We start from the raw sequence: 19,786 nt of genomic DNA, 5'->3' as shown, positions 1-19,786 counted from the left end.
CAATGCCTGTGCTATTCCGAATTACGATACAATGTTACTTCGGACACGCTACCGCTCGCAATAAGCGGGAGATTCGGTTTCGAATCCCTGTCTGGTACAAAATTTTATTGTAATTGTATTATACAGCTGATGATGTCCATATTTGCAAATGCGAATACATTTAATGTGTAAATTGCTAGTGATCCTGGTTAAGAGACTGGACGAGGATTGAGGGATTGCCCATGATGACCGGTGTTTTCCAGCATCCGTTGCTGAGAAACGTCTAGTAGTCCTGCCCGGAAGCAGAGGTGACAGTCACGGGATAGCGAGATGCACATATACAGACAGCGGTACTATCTCGTACACAAGGTAAAAATTGGCAGTGCATTGGCTGAGATGTCATTTGAGCTCGGGTGATTCATGTGAAAACGTTTCCGACGTGGTTATGGATACACGACTGGGATAACAGACTTTGAACGCACAATGACAGTTGGAGCTAGACGCAGGGGACATTCTGTTTCGGAAATCGTTAGGGAATTCAGTATTCCGAAATTCACAGTGTCAAGGATGTGGTGAGAATACCAAACTTCAGGCATTACCTCTCACCACGGTCAACGCAGTGGCCGACGGCCTTCACTTAACGACCGAGAGCAGCGGTGTTTGCGTACAGTTAGAAGTGATGACAGACAAGCAGCACTACATGAAATAACCGCACAAATCAATGTGGGACGTACGACGAACTTATCCGTTAGGACAGAGCGGCGAAATATGACGTTAATGGGTAATGGTAGCAGACGATCGTCGCAAGTGCTTTTGCTAACAGCACGACATGGCATGCAGCGCCTCCCCTAAGCTTGTGACCGTATCGCTTGGACCCTAGACGACTGGAAAACAGTGACCTGGTCAGATGAGACCCGATTTCAGTTGGTAAGAACTGATGGTAGGGTTCGAGAGTGGCGCAGACCCTACGTAGCCATAGACCCAAATTGTCAACAAGGCACTGTGCAAGCTGGTGGTGGCTCTATAGTGGGGTGGACTGTGTTTACATGGAATGGAATGGATCCTCTGTTCCAATCGAACCAATCATGCTTATGTTCGGCTACATGCAGACATTTTTAGCCATTCGTGGACTTTATGTTCCCAAACAACTATGGAATTTTTATGGATGACAATGCATGGCGCATTCTTGACAATTCGAGCGAATGATTTGGTCACCCAGATCGCCCAACATGAATTCCATCAAACATTTATGAGACATAATCGAGAGGTCAGATCGTGCACTAATTTCTGCACCGGCAACAATTTCGCAATTATAGATGGGTATAACGGCAATATGGCTCAATATTTCTGCAGGGGTATTCCAACGACTTGTTGAGTCCATGGCATATCGAACTTCTGCCCTATGCCGGGCAAAAGAAGGTCAGGCACGATATTAGAAGGTATCCGATGACTTGTCACGTCAGTGTAAACAGGAGCAGGAGTCTGCTAATCAACATGCCTACATTCTACTGCTGACTGGGTGGGAATCCTAAATGTTAATAGAGCGGTTTGAATCTCGCGAAGTCGGCTGGCAGTTCTCTTGGGCTGCAGAAGTCGTGTAGCGTCTGGTGCGCAGGTGGTGTTACCGTATTCTCAGACGTCGGGAGAAGGTAATCCTTCGTGATGAACGGTGTTAGTGCAAGAAGTAAGGAGAATTGACAGTCGCAAAGTGCACTACCGTGAGGACGTGGATTTCGAGCGGACTCTTTCCCGGTTTTCTAGACGAGCGTTGCCACTGAGTTTACAGATGCTCCATAGGCAGCGACCGCACTGTACATTGTGGTGCCTATAGTCGAAATGTCATAAGAACATCCCTGACAGCTCTTAGCGCCGCTGCCAGCTTGCAGCTGTGAAGCGCTAACGGATGCAGGCGAAAACAGTATCCGTCTGCAAAGCTGTGATAAGACGTTTGCAAAATCGAGTTACGTTATTGGCTGAGGTAGGCCCTCGAAGCTGCCGTGCCCAACTCACTTCAAGTGTCAGGGATCAACTTACGACGATTGAACTATAGTAGGCCGGCCGATGTGGCCGAGCGGTTCAGTCTGGAACCGCGCGACCGCTACGGTTGCAGGTTCGAATACTGTCTCGGGCATAGATGTGTGTGATGTCCTTAGGTTAGTTAGGTTTAAGTAGTTATACGTTCTAGGGAACTGATGACCACAGATGTTAAGTCCCATAGTGCTCAGAGCCATTTGAACTATAGTAGATAGTGGGACGGTGGTGTGTAGTGAAGGAAACAGACTTGGCAAGGTTTTCTTTGAAGGCAAAAAATTATATTCGTTTTCGTACAAATCTGAATGTGGCGAGTTTATGAGAGTTTCTCTCTTATTGACGCTGAACTGTATTACCGCTTTGTGGTCATGCTGATTATCGACGGAAGCTGCTAGGAGCCAGATGGTAGCCGTGTATTGAATTTGCTGGCGGTGATCGTGTTCAAGTTTCGGATCTGGGAATCTTACCGGAAAGTAGTTAGGTAGCTATAATACTTTCTAATGATTGACTGCAGATTCTAAGAAGTTTAATCCTGGCTCGCCGCGAGGCAGGCGATCCTTAGACTGAGCGGGTAGTGTGGCGGTGTTGAGACTGCCAGTAAACGTTTCTGATAACGTCTGTGAAGCAGTGCGACGCATAATTTGTCTCGTTCACCAGACATCGCTAACGGACTGTGGATTCTGTCTGTAGCCACGAGTGTGATTTTGCGTGACGCCACGGAGGCTCTGAGGCAGGGATAAAATAAAACATTTCGAGACGACAACCACTGTTATGAGTATTACTCATGCAAGTGTTTTACTTCGTACTTTGTCCGTCCAAATGGAATCCATCGACCATTTTCATTTCAATGAGTGTTGGCCTACGGACTACTTCGTCTAGAAGCAGCCTGAGAAGAGCTAAAAACGTTATCTGTCTTGCCATTTGTATAGTGTGACCAGTAGCAGTCTTATTATGCTTACTTGAGATATGCAAGACTGCCTTTTATTCCGTCTTCTCTTCACTAAGAACGACTGAAGAGCTCTGTTTGCTTGGAAGTCTTTAATCGAACTGCATATCAGTTCTGATATTCCTCAACAAGGTGTGTTGTTTAGTGGGTGACAGTAGAACAGCTCAATAGCACTGCTATCTAAATGTCGTAAACATTAATAGGAAACTGGATTTCAGTAAAAGGGTGTTAGGTGATCCAAAGAAAGAGAAATAAAACGCTGGGAGAACAGTTATCTGCAATGTACTAAGTTGTCAGTGCGTAACGATAACGAAACAGTGATAAAGGTCCAGTTGGCAAAAGAGAGTACTGGCAGGTACAGTGAGCTGACAAAAGTCACGGAATACTTCCTAATATCGTGCCCGGGTAACACAGCAACTCGACGTGGCATGGATTCAAGTCGTGGGAAGGCCTTTGCAGAAATACTGGGCCATGTTCCCCCTATAGCCTACCATAACTGCGAAAGTGTTGCCGGTGCAGGATTTTATGCATGAACTCACCTCTCCGTTCTGTCCCATAAATGTTCGATAGGATTCATGTCGGGGGATTTAGGTAGCTAACTCATTCGCTCGAATTGTCCAGAATGTTCCTCAGACCTTAGCGAGCAGCTAGCGCACTGTCGTTCATAAAAATTCGATCGTTGTTTGTGAACGTAAGTCCATCAATGAGAGCAAATGATCCCAAGGAGGCGAACGTATCAGTTTCCAGTCAATGATCGGTTCAGTTGGACGAGAAGTTCAAATGGCTCTGAGCACTGTGGGACTTAACATCTGAGGTCATCAGTCCCCTAGAACAGAACTACTTAAACCTAACTAACCTAAGGACATCACACTTATCCGTGCACGAGGCAGGATTCGAACGTGCGACCGTAGCGGTCGCGCCGTTCCAGACTGAAGCGCCTAGAACCGCTCGACCACAGCGGCCAGCCGGACGACAGGACCTAGTCCATTCCGCATAAAAGCTCACACCATTATGGAGCCACCACCAGCTCGCAGAGTCCCTTGTTGACAACTTGGATCCATGGCTTCATAGGAGCAGCACCACACTAACCTTAACAGGGACTCATCTGACCACACCATTGTTTTCCAGTCGTCTAGAGTCCATCCGATACGGTCACGAGCCTAGGACACGCGCTGCAGGCGATGTCGTGCTGTTAGCGAAGGCACGGCCAAATTTCGCCGCATTGTGGTAACGGATGCAGTTATTTCACGCAATTCTTCTTATCTGTTAGTACTGACAACTCTACGGAAACGCCGCTGTTCTCGGTCGTTATGTGAAAGCCATCGGTCACAGCGTTGTCCGTGGCGAGAGGTAATGCCTGAAATGTGGTATTCTCGACACATTCGAGATTCTGGATCTGGAAATATTGAATTTGCTAACGATAATCGAAACAGATGTCCTGTGCGTCTAGCTTCAACTACCATAGCGCGTTCAAAGTCTTAATTCCTGTCTTGCGGCCATAACCACGCCGAAAACCTTTCCACATGAATCATCTGAGTACAAATGACAGTTCCGCCAATGCATTGTCCTTTTGTACCTTGTGTACGCGATAGTACCGACATCTGTATATGTTCATATCGCTATTTCATGACTTGTCAGCTCAGTGTACTAGGCAACTGTAACAATTTCTGAACAGGGGCAGAAAGGAATTGAGAGGTTGTTACCTGACAGGGCGAGGCGGAGATGCCGACGGCGATGCCACAGAGGATCCTTCCGACGATGACGACGGTGTAGCTCTGGGCGAAGGCGAGCAGCAGCCAGCCGACTAGGAAGGGCAGCGCCGTGAGCTGCAGCGTGGTGCGGCGGCCCACCTGCTCAGACAGGTAGGAGCTGCACAGCGACCCCAGCGGAGTCGCCGCCGAATGCATGCTCGCTGCGGCAGGCACACGGCACACACTCTAATACACGGCTTCCCAAATAAGAAGATAATCAAGGAAAAAAAGCTAACAGGTCTGATTATGGATCGACGAAAAAAATCATTTCAGCTGTCACTATACAGATTCTAATATTAAATACTTAACTAATAACGTTTTTAAAAAGAGTATTTTCCTGCGCAGTTTTATTTTATTTGAAATTAACACTATTTATTTATTTACTATTAGCTAATTTCCTCCCCCTACGGCAATATCAAACTACCTGGACGTAAGTACAATAATAAAACTTATGAATAGTATGAAGTTAAACCAGAAATTATACACTGAAGCGACATAAATTACGGCATATCTCCTAATATCGTGTGGGATCTCCTTATGCCCGGCGTAGTGCAGCGGCTGGACGTGCCCCCCTACAGAAGTCATTGGAAATCCCCAACAGAAATATTGAGCCATGCTGTCTCCGTCCGAACAAGCTTTGAAGGCCCAACTGTGCCGTCCGGCCGCCGTATCATCCTCACCCCTTAGGCATCACCGTATGCTGATAAGGAGGCGCATTTGGTCAGCACACCGCTCTCCTAGCCGCTGTCAGTTTTCGTGACCAGTGCCGCTTCTTCTAAGCCAAGTAGCTTCTCAATTGGCCTCACAAGGGCTGAGTGCCCCCCACTTGCCAATAACACTCGGCAGACCCAGACGGTGACCCAATCAAGTGCTAGCCAAGTCCGACGGCGCTTAACTTCTGACGGGAACCGTTTTTACCACTGCAGCAATAATTCTGTAAGTGTTGTCGATGCAGGATGTTGTGCACGAAGTTACCTCTCGATTATCTCTCGTAAATGTTCAATGAAATTCATATCTGGTGACGTGGGTGGCCAAATCATTCGCTCGGATTGTCCAGATAGTTCTTCAAACCAATCGCGAATAATTGTGCCCTTATGACATGGCCCATTGTGATCCATAAAAGCCAGCCGCTGTGGCCGTGCGGTTCTAGTGGCTTCAGTCCAGAACCGCGCTGCTGCTATGGTCGCAGGTTAAAATCCTGCCTTGGGCATGGATGTTTGTGATGTCTTTACGTTAGTTAGGTTAAGTAGTTCTAAGTCTAGGGCACTGATGACCTCAGATAAATACCATAGTGCTTAGAGCTATTTGAACCATTTGATCCATAAAAATTCCATCGTTGTTTGGGAACATGACGTCCATGTACGGCTGCCGATGGTCTCCAAGTATCCGAACATCCATAGCACCCAGTCCATTCCACGTAATCACGGCCCATACCATTGTGGGGCTAGCACAAGCTTGCACAGTGCCTTGTTGACAACTTGGGTCCACGGCCTCGTGGGGTCTGCGCCACACTCGAACCCTACCGTCAGCTCTTACCAACTGAAATCGGGGCTTATCTGACCAGGTCACAGTTTTCCAGTCGCCTAGCGTCCAATCGATATGGGCACGAGCTCAGGAGAGTCGCTGCAGGCGATGCATTTTGTTAGCGAAGACACTCATATCGGTCGTCTGCTGCCGTTGTACATTAACGCTAAATTTAGACATACTTTTGTAACAGATACGTTCGTCGTAGGTCCCTCATTTATTTGTGCGGCTATTTCACGCAGTGTTGCTTGTTGACAGCACTGACAACTCGACGCAAACGCCGCTGCTCTTGGTAGAAGACCGGCGGCCACTGCGTTGTCCCCAGCGAGATGTAATGACTGAAATTTGTTATTCTCGGTACACTGTTCACATTATGGATCTCTGAATACTGAATTACCTAACAATTTGTGGAATGGAATGTCTCATGTCTCCATCGCCAACTACCGTTCTGCGTTCAAAGCATGATATTTCCAGTCGTGCGCCCACAATCCCGTCGGAAACCTTTTTACATTAATCACTTAAATACAAATGACAGTTCCGCTGCCCTTTTATACCCTATGTACGCGATACTACATATGCATATCGCTGTCTCATGGTTTTTGTCACCTCAGTGTAAACACGTGACTCAGTTACTTACATCAGTTCAGAAATTTTGCTACGTTTGCAGCTTGCTAAAATCCACACAACACTGAAAAATACTTTCTTTTGCATTTCAATCTCTATGTCAATCTGGTAATGGCCATAGGGGACCCCAATTTTGAAAATTTTTGAAGGGATTTCCTTTCATCTTACAACCAAAGGAAACATTTTTGAAACCATGATTGGAACTGGGGACAGGAACTCTTTCAAATTTATTTTTGTGACACTTTCTCATTAGGCAGGGGGTGGGCGGCGGGTGGGGAGTGCATAACTATGCCCATCAACACTTAACACAATTCCCCACCAAAAAATCGTAACATATAAATATCATGCGATATTTCCGTCGAATGACCTAGTAAATAACGATTGCAGACGTGAAGTTCATGTGCTAAAATGAAAACAGCAGATCCGTATGCAGGGTGTGGCACTGTAGCAACATATACCGGTTGTCTCTCCTAACAGTCGTCAGGCTCATTCTGTGGTGTTTCATTGTATAGCTCGAGTCAGTCAAAAACAGTCAGTTCTCGTCACGTGTTTTGTACTGCGCCCAGCTTCAAGAGAAAGCATCGGTTTGTTTCCCATTACAAACAAAATTATTTTCCTAATTGGAATTTTTCGTGCCCAATCGATAGAGTGCTCCCCAATTTGGTCCAGAGTACAGCTGTCGCTGCTTCAGTACTTGCTATTCTTCGAGTTTTACTGTCCTTGTTAATGATGATGATGAGGTCCCATACTCCGAGGAGCGTAGGGGACGATGCGGGAGACCCGCACCGCCGACTAGGCAAGGTGCTAGTGGAGGTGGTTTGACATTGCCTTCCTCCGACCGTAATGGGGATGAATGACGATGATGAAGACGACACAACAACACCCAGTCATCTCGAGGCAGGGAAAATCCCTGACCCCGCCGGGAATCAAACCCGGAACCCCGTGCGCGGATATAACAAATGTCGCACAAGACTAATATGGGACAGCTCTATGGAATGGGCACGTAAAATTCCGGTTTAAACACAATTTGTTTGTAACAGGAAACAAACTGATGCTTTCCGTCGACGCTGGGCATCGCATGAAAGATAAGTACTATTTGTTTGGGCCGAATACAGCTAGTCACTGCAAAAATGGAACTGAAAATATCTGCTGAGCCACCAGAGAAAATGCGCCTGACCACTCTTAGCAGACACACCCTGTATAACATTAAAATAATTCAACTTACCGTTGAACAGAAGACAGATATCATGTGGTTATCATTAAAATCAAATAGGATTAAAAAAAAGTACAAACGTGGTCAAATAACTCCACGACAGTTTTTATCAGAGCATGCTGGAAGCATAACTATTTTTGATGTGAAGTAAATAACACGGAGCCATACAGCAGTATATCTTTATATATTTTCATTTTTACTGTTTCTCGCTTTACCTAAAGCTGTCGATAATTTTTATGAATTGATTACACTGAAAAAATAAAATACTTGAGGCTAAAAATTAAATCAGAAAGTTCAGTAACTAAGGAGTGGCAAAATTTACATATCAGTATTGTGTATGACGCGAGGGTGGCTCAGAGATGATAAATAGAGAATGATGATGCATAGGTATGGAGGGAATATCTCTGAATTTTTTGCGAATCATTACGTAGCTAAACCAGAAAGTTACTAGTTATCGGTAAGATGGAAATTTCCGTTAAAAAGCACATCTGTGTACGAAACTGACCATCAGGATGCACCAGCGTCTGGTATCTTCCGTCGCAAGAAGGTCCTTTCAGAACAGCTGCAAAGGACAGAGATACGTGGGCCATAAAAGGTCTGTCAGTTGTTTCCTTTGGGTGCCGGTGTTGTAAATAGTACTCAAAGCGGTCAATGACTCGGTTTTTGGATTGCCCTGAAGAGGTCAATGTGCACTTTTACGATAGGTACAATCAGCCTCTGAGTTACTAGGACCAAAATTTTAGGCACCATGTTGTTGCAGTGTTTATGAGCGTTGAAGCCTCAGAAGTTTCGGGAAGGCTACTGGTTTTCAAAATCAAACCGTGTAAGTATCTTGCTGCTTGCTCTCGGAGCAACTCTGTAAATGTTACGATGATAGCTCGGAAGTATAACCGCGACCAGCCGACGACTCAAATGTAGATTTGTAATCTCCCCAGATGTTCTTCAAATAAGAAAGTGTTGATTGCAAATTATTTTACCTATTTATTTGTTAGGAATAAATAAAACCATTTGCAACCATGACTGACTTATTTCAAGAAATTAGAACTGGTTTCTGTGCCAAGCACCCAGCATGGAATGGTACCAATTTTCCCCAGATGTTTTTCACTTTTATTGTTTGCCTGATCATAATCACAGCGATTTACAGAGGGACCAATGTTAATTATGTCCAAGTTCGAGAGGAAGTTGATGCTTGGGTCACAGTCAGAACAGCAAGCTGTGAGACAGGCGCCAATCTTAGCAGGAGCGACAGGGGGATCTCTTTTATAATTCTGGAAACTCAGAATGTCAGATCGCAGCAGTCAGCATCAGCTGATGGCACTGTTTAACACACTGTTAAAAAACCTGAAGACGAAATGTACAAACATGCGTAACAGAGAGAGAGAGAGAGAGAGGAGGGGGAAGGGGGCGCAGGGGGAGATATGGAGGACGGGACATGGATAGAGTAGCGACGGAGGGGAAGGGAGGGAGGCAGGAGAGAGGTAGAAAAATTAGAGAGTAGAGATTAGATTAGTTCCATAGATCATGATTACGACACTTCGTAATGATGTGGAACGTGTCAGGTTAAAAAAAGGTGTACATACAAGTTATTAAATTACACAAAATATTACTTGACTTTTTTTGGTGGGGGTTGGGGAAATTACCCACTTACTATGTCCAAAAATTCGTCTAATGAGTAGAAGGAGTTGCCATTAAGAAATTCTTTTAATTTCTTTTTAAATGCTATATGGCTATCTGTCAGACTTTTGATGCTATTAGTTAAGTGACCAAAGACTTTTGTGGCTGCATAATTTACCCCCTTCTGACCCAAAGTTAGATTTAACCTTGAGTAGTGAAGATGATCCTTTCTCCTAGTGTTTTAGACATGTACACTGCTATTACTTTTGAATTCGTTCGGATTATTAATAACAAATTTCATAAGTTAATATGTATATTGTGAGGCTACAGTGAAGATCTCTAGCTCTTTAAATAAGTGTCTGCAGGATGATCTTGGCTGAGCTCCAGTAATTGTTCTGATTACACGCTTTTGTGCAATGAACACACTTTTACTCAATGATTAGTTACCCCAGAATATGATGCCATACGAAAGCAGAGAATGAAAATAGGTGTGGTAAGCTAATTTACTGAGATGTATATCGCCAAAATTTGCAATGACCCTGATAGCATAATTAGCTGAACTCAAACGTTTCAGCAGATCTTCAGTGTGTTTTTTACGGTTCAACCCCTCATCAATGCATACACCTAGAAATTTTGAATATTCTGCAGATGAGGCAGGGGAGGAAGGTAGGGAGGAAGGGAGTGAGAAAGAGTGCAGGTAACGTGGAAAAATAAAACCGAGAATAAAAGCAAAACCTAACACAATACGAGGCCTCTTCTCGACACCGAAAAGAATGGTAGACGTTGGAGGTTACCCTAAGCCAGTGGTCGCCAAACTGCGGCCCTCAGGCCGCATGCGGTCGGAATCAAGTATTTGTGGCCCCCGCGGTTCTCACCGTCTAGCAACCAACAGCCGAATCCAAAGACGTCAACGTTAAGAACTTTTCAGGTGTATGGTTTCCGCGTCCAGTAAGAAACAAAAATACTTTCAGACAGACAGTATTTTTTTAAGAAGTGTTTGATTTCAGCGAACGTTGGTCAGCTAAGTAAAGATGGTTGCTTACTTCAGGGGCAGACAGCCAAGTTTCGCGGCCACTGCGGGTTTGGAGGATGTCTTATTACCGTTTGTCTTCCAGCACTGACAACTCTCGGGTGTGTGCGCCTTGAGCCGTTAAAATGCTGTGGTATTAATTTAGAATGGAAGCATCACGTATTTATGAATGTGCATTATAGAGATGGTCATATTTAAATGCAGTCATATTTGTAGCAGGGGGATCCATACAAATTATAAAAATGTGTGCATTGGTGCATTTGTGCGCGCGTGCGTGGTATTCCACATCTCCTCCTAAACCACTGGAACAAATTCAACCTAACTTGGTACATACGTCCCTTACTGTCAGGCAACAATCGCTGAGGATAGTACCTATCATATTTCAGGAGGTAGGACGCTATAAACACTGAGATACATGACAAAGTGCCGTATCATCAATGGCTTTTACAGTTATTACTTCTTTGTTAGTAACTCTATTCGCAACATATTTCACAGACAGTGTCCACGTTTGCCGCTGAATGTACTTGCACAAATGTATCATTGTGCCGTATATAGTTCAAGAGATATGACATCATAGACACTGAGATGCGTGAAAAAACGCCACATCATGAATGAAGCTTTAATACACTTATTTTTTATTACTAAGACAGTCCTACAGTTGACTCAAACTTAAGAAAATCCCTGACACCTAGCAGCGCTTTTGACAGCTTTCAACTGCTAAGCACAAGCGGCTGTAAGCGAAAACAGTAGCCGTCTATAGAGATATCAGAAGGCGTTGCCATAGAGACGTTGAGAAAATCCGTAGCAGACACAGGAAGCAGTTACGTGCAGAGTACAGAAACTGTCGGCGATTCTGTATTTATACAATTTTACATTACGCAAAGGTCTTTGTTCGACTGTTTCATAATTTCACAGGAGTTTTCACGAATACATGGAAATGAAATTGCATCGATTTATGCTACAAATGTAGTTCATTTTTTGTTTTCATATGTAACAGAAAACTGGCAAAATCAGTATCCGGGCAGTGCCGGATTTGTCAGCTAATATTAAATTAATTTAAGGCTATTGTAATACTACGCAATGAGTAGGAGAAATGTGACATTCAAAACATTTGTTATCGTGTCTCACATTGCATAATGCATTTAAATACAAAGTGTTCGGAAATTCCCGTTACAAACTTTCAGGACATGTAAAGGGCGTGACTATGTAATATTCTGAATAGGAACCTACGTCCGGAAACGTACCTGTTCTCGTCTTCTGTTTCAAAAATGGTTCAAATGGCTCTGAGCACTATGGGACTTAACTTCTGAGGTCATCAGTCCCCTAGAACTTAGAACTACTTAAACCTAACTAACCTAAGGACATCACACACATCTATGCCCGAGGCAGGATACGAGCCGGCGACCGTAGCGGTCTCGCGGTTCCAGACTGTAGCGCCTAGAACCGCTCGGCCACCCCGGCCGGCTATGACGGTTTCAGTTCAGATGTTTTATTAATCCACTTCTGCTTAAGGAACGGAATTAGGCTTGACGCAGTAGAATTATTAGATAGCAGTTCGAAAGGAAACGTAACGAAACACCCCTTTATCACAGAAGAACATTGGTTTGAATTAGTACTTTGACATTACGAATTTACTTAAAAAACAATATATCGCACGTACAGAACTTAATGTTTGAGTGTTAATACAAACAGATGTGCTTAAGTGATAAATGGATGTTTCGTCTTTTCTCAGTTCGCCAATAATTGTGCTGCGTCACGTCTAATTCAATTCCTCAAGCAGAAGTGGATAGGAAACATCTGAACTAAAACCGTCGAACGGAGACGGTACGTTTCCGGACATGAATTCATATTCAGAATATTACATATTCACTCCACACAACAAGTTCTAGAAGTTTGTGACGGGAATTTCCGAACACCCTGTACAAGTACAGTTACCGTTATTAATCATCGGCTCACACACACAAGTCAGCAACGCTTCATTAAGCAATGTCATAATCATAACTTTGGTGTAGCTGAGGATGGCGGATGTGTGAAACAGAACAATCGATACAAAATACGTATTAACGATCAGTGCTTTGCGGCCAGGAAACTATTGGGAGCACATCGCATACTAATTTCTTTAAGTTACCGATTAATAATACACTGAAGCACCAAAGAAACTGGTACGGGCATGCGTACTCAAATACACAGATATGGAAAACAGGCAGAATACGGCGTTGCGGTCGGCAACGCCTGTGACAAAAGTGTCTGGCGCAGTTTTTAGGTTGGTTACTGCTGCTACAATGGCAGGTTATCAAGATTTAAGTGAGTTTGAATGTGATGTTATAGTCGGCGCACGAGCGATGGGACACTGCATCTCCGAGGCACCGATGAAGTGCTGAAGTGGGGATTTTTCTGTACGACCGTTTCACGAGTATAGGGTGAATGTCAGGAATCCGGTAAAACATCAAATCTCCGACATCGCTGCGGCAGGGAAAAGATCCTGCGAGAACGGGACCAACGACGACTGAAGAGAATCGTTCATTGTGACAGAAGTGCAATGCTTCCGCACATTGCTGCAGATTTCAATGCGGAGACATCAACAAGTGTCAGCGTGCGAACGATTGAACCAAACATCATCGATATAGGCTTTCGGAGCCCAAGGCCCAGTCGTGCACACTTGATTACTGCACGACACAAAGGTTTACGCCTCGTCTGGGCACGTCAACACCGACATTGGACTGTTGATGACTGTTGTTGCCTGGTCGGATGAGTCTCACTTCAAATTGTTCAAATGGCTCTGAGCACTATGCGACTTAACTTCTGAGGTCATCAGTCACCTAGAACTTAGAACTAATTAAATCTAACTAACCTAAGGACATCACACACATCCATGTCCGAGGCAGGATTCGAACCTGCGACCGGAGCGGTCGCTCGGCTCCGGACTGTAGCGCCTAGAACCGCACGGCCACTCCGGCCGGCACTTCAAATTGTATCGAGCGGGTGGACGTGTACGGGTATGGAGACAACCTCACGAATCCACAGATCCTGCATATCAGGAGGGGACTGTTCAAGCTGATGGAGGCTTTGTACTAGTGTGGGGCATGTGCAGTTGGAGTGATGTGGGACCCCTGATAGGTCTAGATACGCCTGACAGGTGACACGCACGTAAGTATCCTGTCTGATCACCTGCATCCATTCATGCCCATTCTGCATTCCGATGTACTTTGGCAACTCCAGCAGGACAATGCGACATCCCAAACGTTCAGAATTGCTCCAGAGTGGCTCCAGGAACTTTAAACACTTCCACTGGCCACCGAACTCTCCAGACGAACATTATTGATCATATCTGGGATGCCTTGCAACGTGCTGTTCAGAAGAGATCTCCACCCCCTTGTAGTGTTACGGATTTATGGACAGCCCTGCAGGATTAATGGTGTCAGTTCCCTCCAGCAATTCTTCAGTCATTAGTCCATGCCATGTCGTGTTGCAGCACTTCTGCGTGCTCGCGGTGGCCCTACACGATATTAGGCAGGTGTACCAGTTTCCTTGGCTCTTCAGTGCAAAATCTGTACATAAGTGGCTCGATGTGCCACAGTACAGTGTCTGTGGTGGCCCTCTCAAATTGAAGTTTGGCGACCACTGGCTAAGTTCTGTCAATGCTAGACCGTTATACTGGCGATGACGGCGGCAGTGCTGATTTTACAAGGGCTCGCCAGTGACTTGCATAGTCGCAGGAGAGCGGCGGACACTGACCTATCCAAGATTCCATATCCTCGTTGGTGTGGATGACGGAGTCGTTTTGGCGCAGCTGTGGCAGCATGACGGCAGAGAAGCCTATGGGGAAGCCGCAGCCGGCAGTGAGCAGGAAGCAGGCGGAGGCGGCCAGCAGCTGGTTCTGCGTCGCGGGGCTGGTCCAGCTGCGGCCGCGCTTCGCGCCCCCCTCACCCTCTTCGTCCGTGTCCTCGTCGGGGTGCGGCGCTGTGGGCTGCAGCCTTAGCGCGGCGTCGTCGTGGCCGACGCCCAGCTTCTCCGACGCCAGCAGCTGAGCGTGCGTGGCGGCTCCATTCTGCAGCGGTGGCGCGTCCAGTCTGGCAGGCAAACAGAACAGGTCACGCGTTATTAGTGGGTGCTGACATACGTACTGAACTCTTGCACTAACAAGCCTACCCCCCTATACCGATCTCACAAGGGGAGTCCACGACGTTGGAATCACGGATATACTTCAAACTTTGTATATCCGTTGTAGGCAATCAAAACAACGTAACTTGTAAGTAACAATTTGCGCTACTCTGGCAATTTCAAGAAAATCGCCAAAGATGTGTAACGCGTCTGTTAGGTGCCTCATATATCTGTGCGAAGGTGTCGGGCCTAAGAAGTCATTGTGCTCTAGTGGTTAGTGTCAGCACTATGCACGTGTGTCGCAAGAGGATGGTTGACGAGGCCACTGTTCGAATCCTGTAAACAATTTTTAATCTATATTTTTTTTCTACTCTAGGCACTGTGGTGTGCGTACTGTAAGACCTTCAGTACACAAATCATCAGATTATTTGACTTGTCGCTCTAACGAAGTAGGCGAGTGTCACCAATATGTCTCGTGGTCTTATCGTGGTGTGTTTATCTTCTGCCATTAGGTCAGACGATAGAAATGCCACTTGCACGCTTAGAGTAGCAGATTGACGGTGACCAACTTTAAACAGAACTTGATTAATTTTCACATACATTTATTAAAATAATAACAAGCATAAAAATTACTGTACTTGGTTCTGGATGCTATTTACAATTGACAATCTCAAGTTCCTTTGGTACCGGTGTATTAATCTTATTCTCACATATCTCTGATACTTGACAAAAGTGTCTATCCATTTATCTTCATGGCTATGTACAGGAATATGGTAATCTTACTGGGCGCAGACTGAAACTTGACTATAGACTGGTACAGAGTGATGCAGACTGACTAATCGGAGGTCTGTATACTTGTTATAATACCTCGCGCGTTCATGTATCACTGTGCGAGTGTGATCCGCGAGGAGAACAGGTTCTACGTTAGCAGCAATCTCATTGGCTGCGTTACATATTAATACGTGGATCGGCGGAAGCAGAATTTGGTCCGTCTCTATGGCAGCGCCATCTTGTAGTGCGGAGACGGACGAGCGCTGCGCCTGCGCTGTTGTGCTTAGTGGGGTGCGCTCTAGTGGAAAAGTTGTGTACGCGCTGACTACGTGGAAATATGTACACAACAGTCACACTATTTAATTTATATCACACTTGAGAGATAATATAACAGAAAAAAGCTTACTTGCATTATCATGAAATTGTAGTGAATTTCATATATTATTTGACTACTTACTATTTGAAATTAATTTTTCAAGAGCGAGGGACAGTCATGCAAGGCCTAAGTGGAATCTCAATAATGACACGAATGACGTTCTTCACAATCAGTGATATAGTAAGTTACAATGTGCCACACCGCAGGGGCAATGTAGAATTCCTCGTCGATTGTGCTCTCGACATCACACGCTGCAGGATGGTATTTGTCATACAGATATGGAAAATATAAATTAAAACTTCACGCAAATACTCGTTTTTTCATTATATTACCTCTCAAATGTCGCAAATAATATGACAAGTTATCAAAAAATAGATTAATAGTAAAATTCGAGCGGGAGTCGAGCCGTTGTGTCATACACGCTCGTCTTACGAAGCTGGAACGCTAATCACTTGACGACCATGAACTCTAACCACCGTAACCTATGCACAGGCACAAAAGCCACATAACAGACGCGTGAAACTTCTATTGCGATCTTCTCGGAATTGCTAGAGTAGTGCACCTCACTACTTTCACACTGCGTTGCTTTAATGGCCTACTAAAGATGTACAAAGTTTGAAGTAAATCTGTGATCCCAACGTCGTGGACTCCCCTTGTTAGTCGAATAGTACTTATTATTATTATCATCATCATTATTTGTTATTATATAGGGATATGCAACAAGCCATACTACAAACTGGATATGAATAATCTATGTAGGTCGTTCAGTTAGCTTTTTTTTCTGAAACCATGTTGGTTTTATTCAGGGTTCCAATACATCATAATATACCCCAGCCTTTTGGGTGCAAAACAGTGTTTTCCAACTTAATCTCCGTTCAGTGCGAGAGCCTTACACCACCTTACTGGCAGGACCTGTATGTCCCCATAGCATCACTCTACGTCGCAATCAACGTCTTCCTGCATCGATAATCTCCCTATCACCCACGAACTGCTTTCTGCGGAGTGCATCCTCCTTTGGGCCAAACATATGGAAGTCGGAAGGTACGAGAACCCGGCTATAGGGTGGCTGAGGAAGAACAGTCCATTGAAGTTTTTTGACCTCCTGTCGGTCCACAGACTTGTCTGCGGCCTTGCGTTGTCATGGAGACGGAGAAGTTCGTTTGCATTTTTGTGGCGACGAACACGCTGAAGTCGATTCTTCAATTTCCAGAGAGTAGCACAATACACTTCCAAGTTGATCGTTGTACAATGACGAAGGACACCAAACAGAATAGCCCTTTCAGAGGTCCAGAAAAAAAATGGCTCTGAGCAGTATGAGACTTAACATCTGAGGTCATCAGTCCCCTAGAACTTCGAACTAGTTAAACATAACTAACCTGAGGACATCACACACATCCACGCCCGGGGCAGGATTCGAACCTGCGACCGTAGCGGTCGCGCGGTTCCAGACTGAAGCGCCTAGAACCACTCGGTCGCAAAGGCCGGCCTGAGTAAGAAGTTCCTGTACATTTACATCTGGATGGATTATAGGAAATCCTGATAAGAAGAGCCATGAAGTATTTGAACTGTGATGTTATCGAAGAAAGCTAAAGTATGAAATGAAGTGCTAAGATGAAAAGGTGAAAACGGCGCTGTGAATGACCTTTACTACAAGAAGACAAGGGTTAGTGGCACATCTGCTATGACATTCAGCAATAGTTAACGTGACGCTGGAAGGAGAAATAGAGGGGAAAATATTATTCTGTTCTTGTAGCGGGCGTGTATGCAGATAAAACTACTGTATATGAAGTCCGTCTGTTATGTAAACAACTGTTTTTTCCCCATACTAAAATGTGACAATGTTTTTCTTTCAGACTAAGTGTGTAATTCATTTCGAGTAAATAGTGATATTTAATCAAAAAGAAAATAATACATTATAAATGTATTTGTATCTCAGATTCTTGTAGTCTCTTTAAAAGACTAATTTTTTTGTTTACATGACTAAAAAAGATCTGTCGGTCTGTTGCTTCTCTTATTTTTTCTTGCTTATAACTTCTGAGAGAGAAGGTCCATTTCAGTGCTCATTAATAATAAGGAATGTTTCAATAGTCAGATGTACTGCGTCTCTGTTTCAATACCATAAGATGCTCACCAAATATTGAATGTTCATTTTACGACAGCTCGTCTCATGGAATTGTAACAAGAATTAGCCGGCTTGATCTCTTTTTGCACACCCGCCATTGTGGCTGTCTCATTGAGATATTCATTATTTATAGGCATATTTATTACTCAGATCCTGCGTGTTTTATCCAAACGAATTCCCACCTGTCAGCATGTTGCCTACGGGACCTCTTTGAAGCAAATCAGACGGCCACGAATGTCTTTCTTCAGGACTCCAAAGATATCGAAATCGCATGGCCAGAGATCGGGACTGTATGGAGGATATGTGAGGACTTCCTAGCGAAACTTATGCAGCGTACTCTAAACGACCTTGGAAACATGTGGGCCCACCCACGCTGCAGAAGTTTCGCTAGAAAGCCCTTAGACAACTTCCATACATTCGCGATCCCGCCCCATCTCATTTTCATTTGTCTTGTCCTTATACTTTCCCAATAGCAAATTACTCTTGAATATTATTTACTCGTACAAATTAAGTTGAAAATTAAAGGATAAATTATTTACAGCGCAGGCTCACGCACATAAAATGATACAGCTGGGAAAAAATACCGGTACAAGTTGAGCCAAACGCAATCAAAGTTCAGTAAGTGGTTTGCTTTCCCCATAGCATATTCTATCTGATGGATCCTGTTTAAGTTGTTCCTAATTATAATGCGTAGGTACTCAGTTAAATTGACAATAATTCAACATGTGTGATTTATCATGTAGTCTAAATTTAACGAATTGTTTTTGCTCTTCAAGTAGAGGTTCTAACACATTTTATTGTTCATAGTCAACCGCCGCTTTCCACAACATGCAGACGCCTTGTTTAAATTATTTTATAATTCGCTTTAAACTTATGGTGACTTTACTAGACAGTAAACAGTAGCATCGTCCGTCATTGTGGTGTAGAATCCACTTAATGTTTTTAACCTTGCAGAGATAAAAAGTGAAGGACGTGGTATGCAATCGGAATATCTATTTCTTCTGAAGACCTACATGTATGTTTTTTATTAGTTAATCTCTTGGGATGCCCGCATCTCGTGATCGTGCGGTAGCGTTCTCGCTTCCCACGCCCGGGTTCCCGGGTTCGATTCCCGGCGGGGTCGGGGATTTTCTGTGCCTCGTGATGGCTGGGTGTTGTGTGCTGTCCTTAGGTTAGTTAGGTTTAAGTAGTTCTAAGTTCTAGGGGACTGATGACCATAGATGTTAAGTCCCATAGTGCTCAGAGCCATTCAGTCTCTTGGGAACTCATTCCAATGATGTCTACTTTTCGTTAAAGAAACAGGAAATAATGATGATTCCGTGAATTATGGCTATAACAATGACTGTTGCGCTAATGTAAGTCAAGAGTAAAAATACAGTACTTTTCTAGCAGAAAGAAAACATATAGAGCAATAGCTTTCAGAGGCTCAATGAAGAAGGAAGATAAGGCTTAAACTTAAGCAGTGTGCAAATTCGGTTTCGTTTCGTAAAATCTGAATATGAAGTGTGTAAATGGAAGAAAGACTTATACAAAATACAATAAACACGTCGAAACGAAACTCACAAAAGTTTGAAAGAAAAACTATTCGAAAGATTTACAGCTGCTCTTGAGAGTCAGTGCACTATTACCGAGGGATATCCATGAGAATGGGCGCTCTGAACTGCAAGTGAGCTTAACATTTGTGATTTCCAGGCTTTGACCTGG

The 19,786-nt window shown here is 44.4% G+C and overlaps 1 protein-coding gene across 1 annotated transcript in view; it reads right to left on the bottom strand.

Annotated features, from left to right (window-relative positions):
• The window catches only part of LOC124787942 (facilitated trehalose transporter Tret1-like), a 63,959-nt gene that overhangs the window by 18,145 nt on the left and 26,028 nt on the right, over nucleotides 1-19,786 (bottom strand). The window contains exons 2-3 of the mRNA XM_047254938.1: nucleotides 14,448-14,782; nucleotides 4,660-4,868 (exon numbers count right to left, since the gene is read on the bottom strand). Of these exons, the coding sequence (XP_047110894.1) occupies nucleotides 4,660-4,868; nucleotides 14,448-14,782 (544 nt within the window). The remainder of the gene's footprint in view (nucleotides 1-4,659; nucleotides 4,869-14,447; nucleotides 14,783-19,786) is intronic.

The sequence above is a fragment of the Schistocerca piceifrons genome, chromosome 3 (assembly GCF_021461385.2).
Source record: "Schistocerca piceifrons isolate TAMUIC-IGC-003096 chromosome 3, iqSchPice1.1, whole genome shotgun sequence".
In the NCBI taxonomy this organism is placed as follows: Eukaryota; Metazoa; Arthropoda; class Insecta; order Orthoptera; family Acrididae; genus Schistocerca; species Schistocerca piceifrons.
The sequence above is the reverse complement of the archived record's forward strand: the minus strand, read 5'-3'. Positions and strand labels throughout refer to the sequence as shown.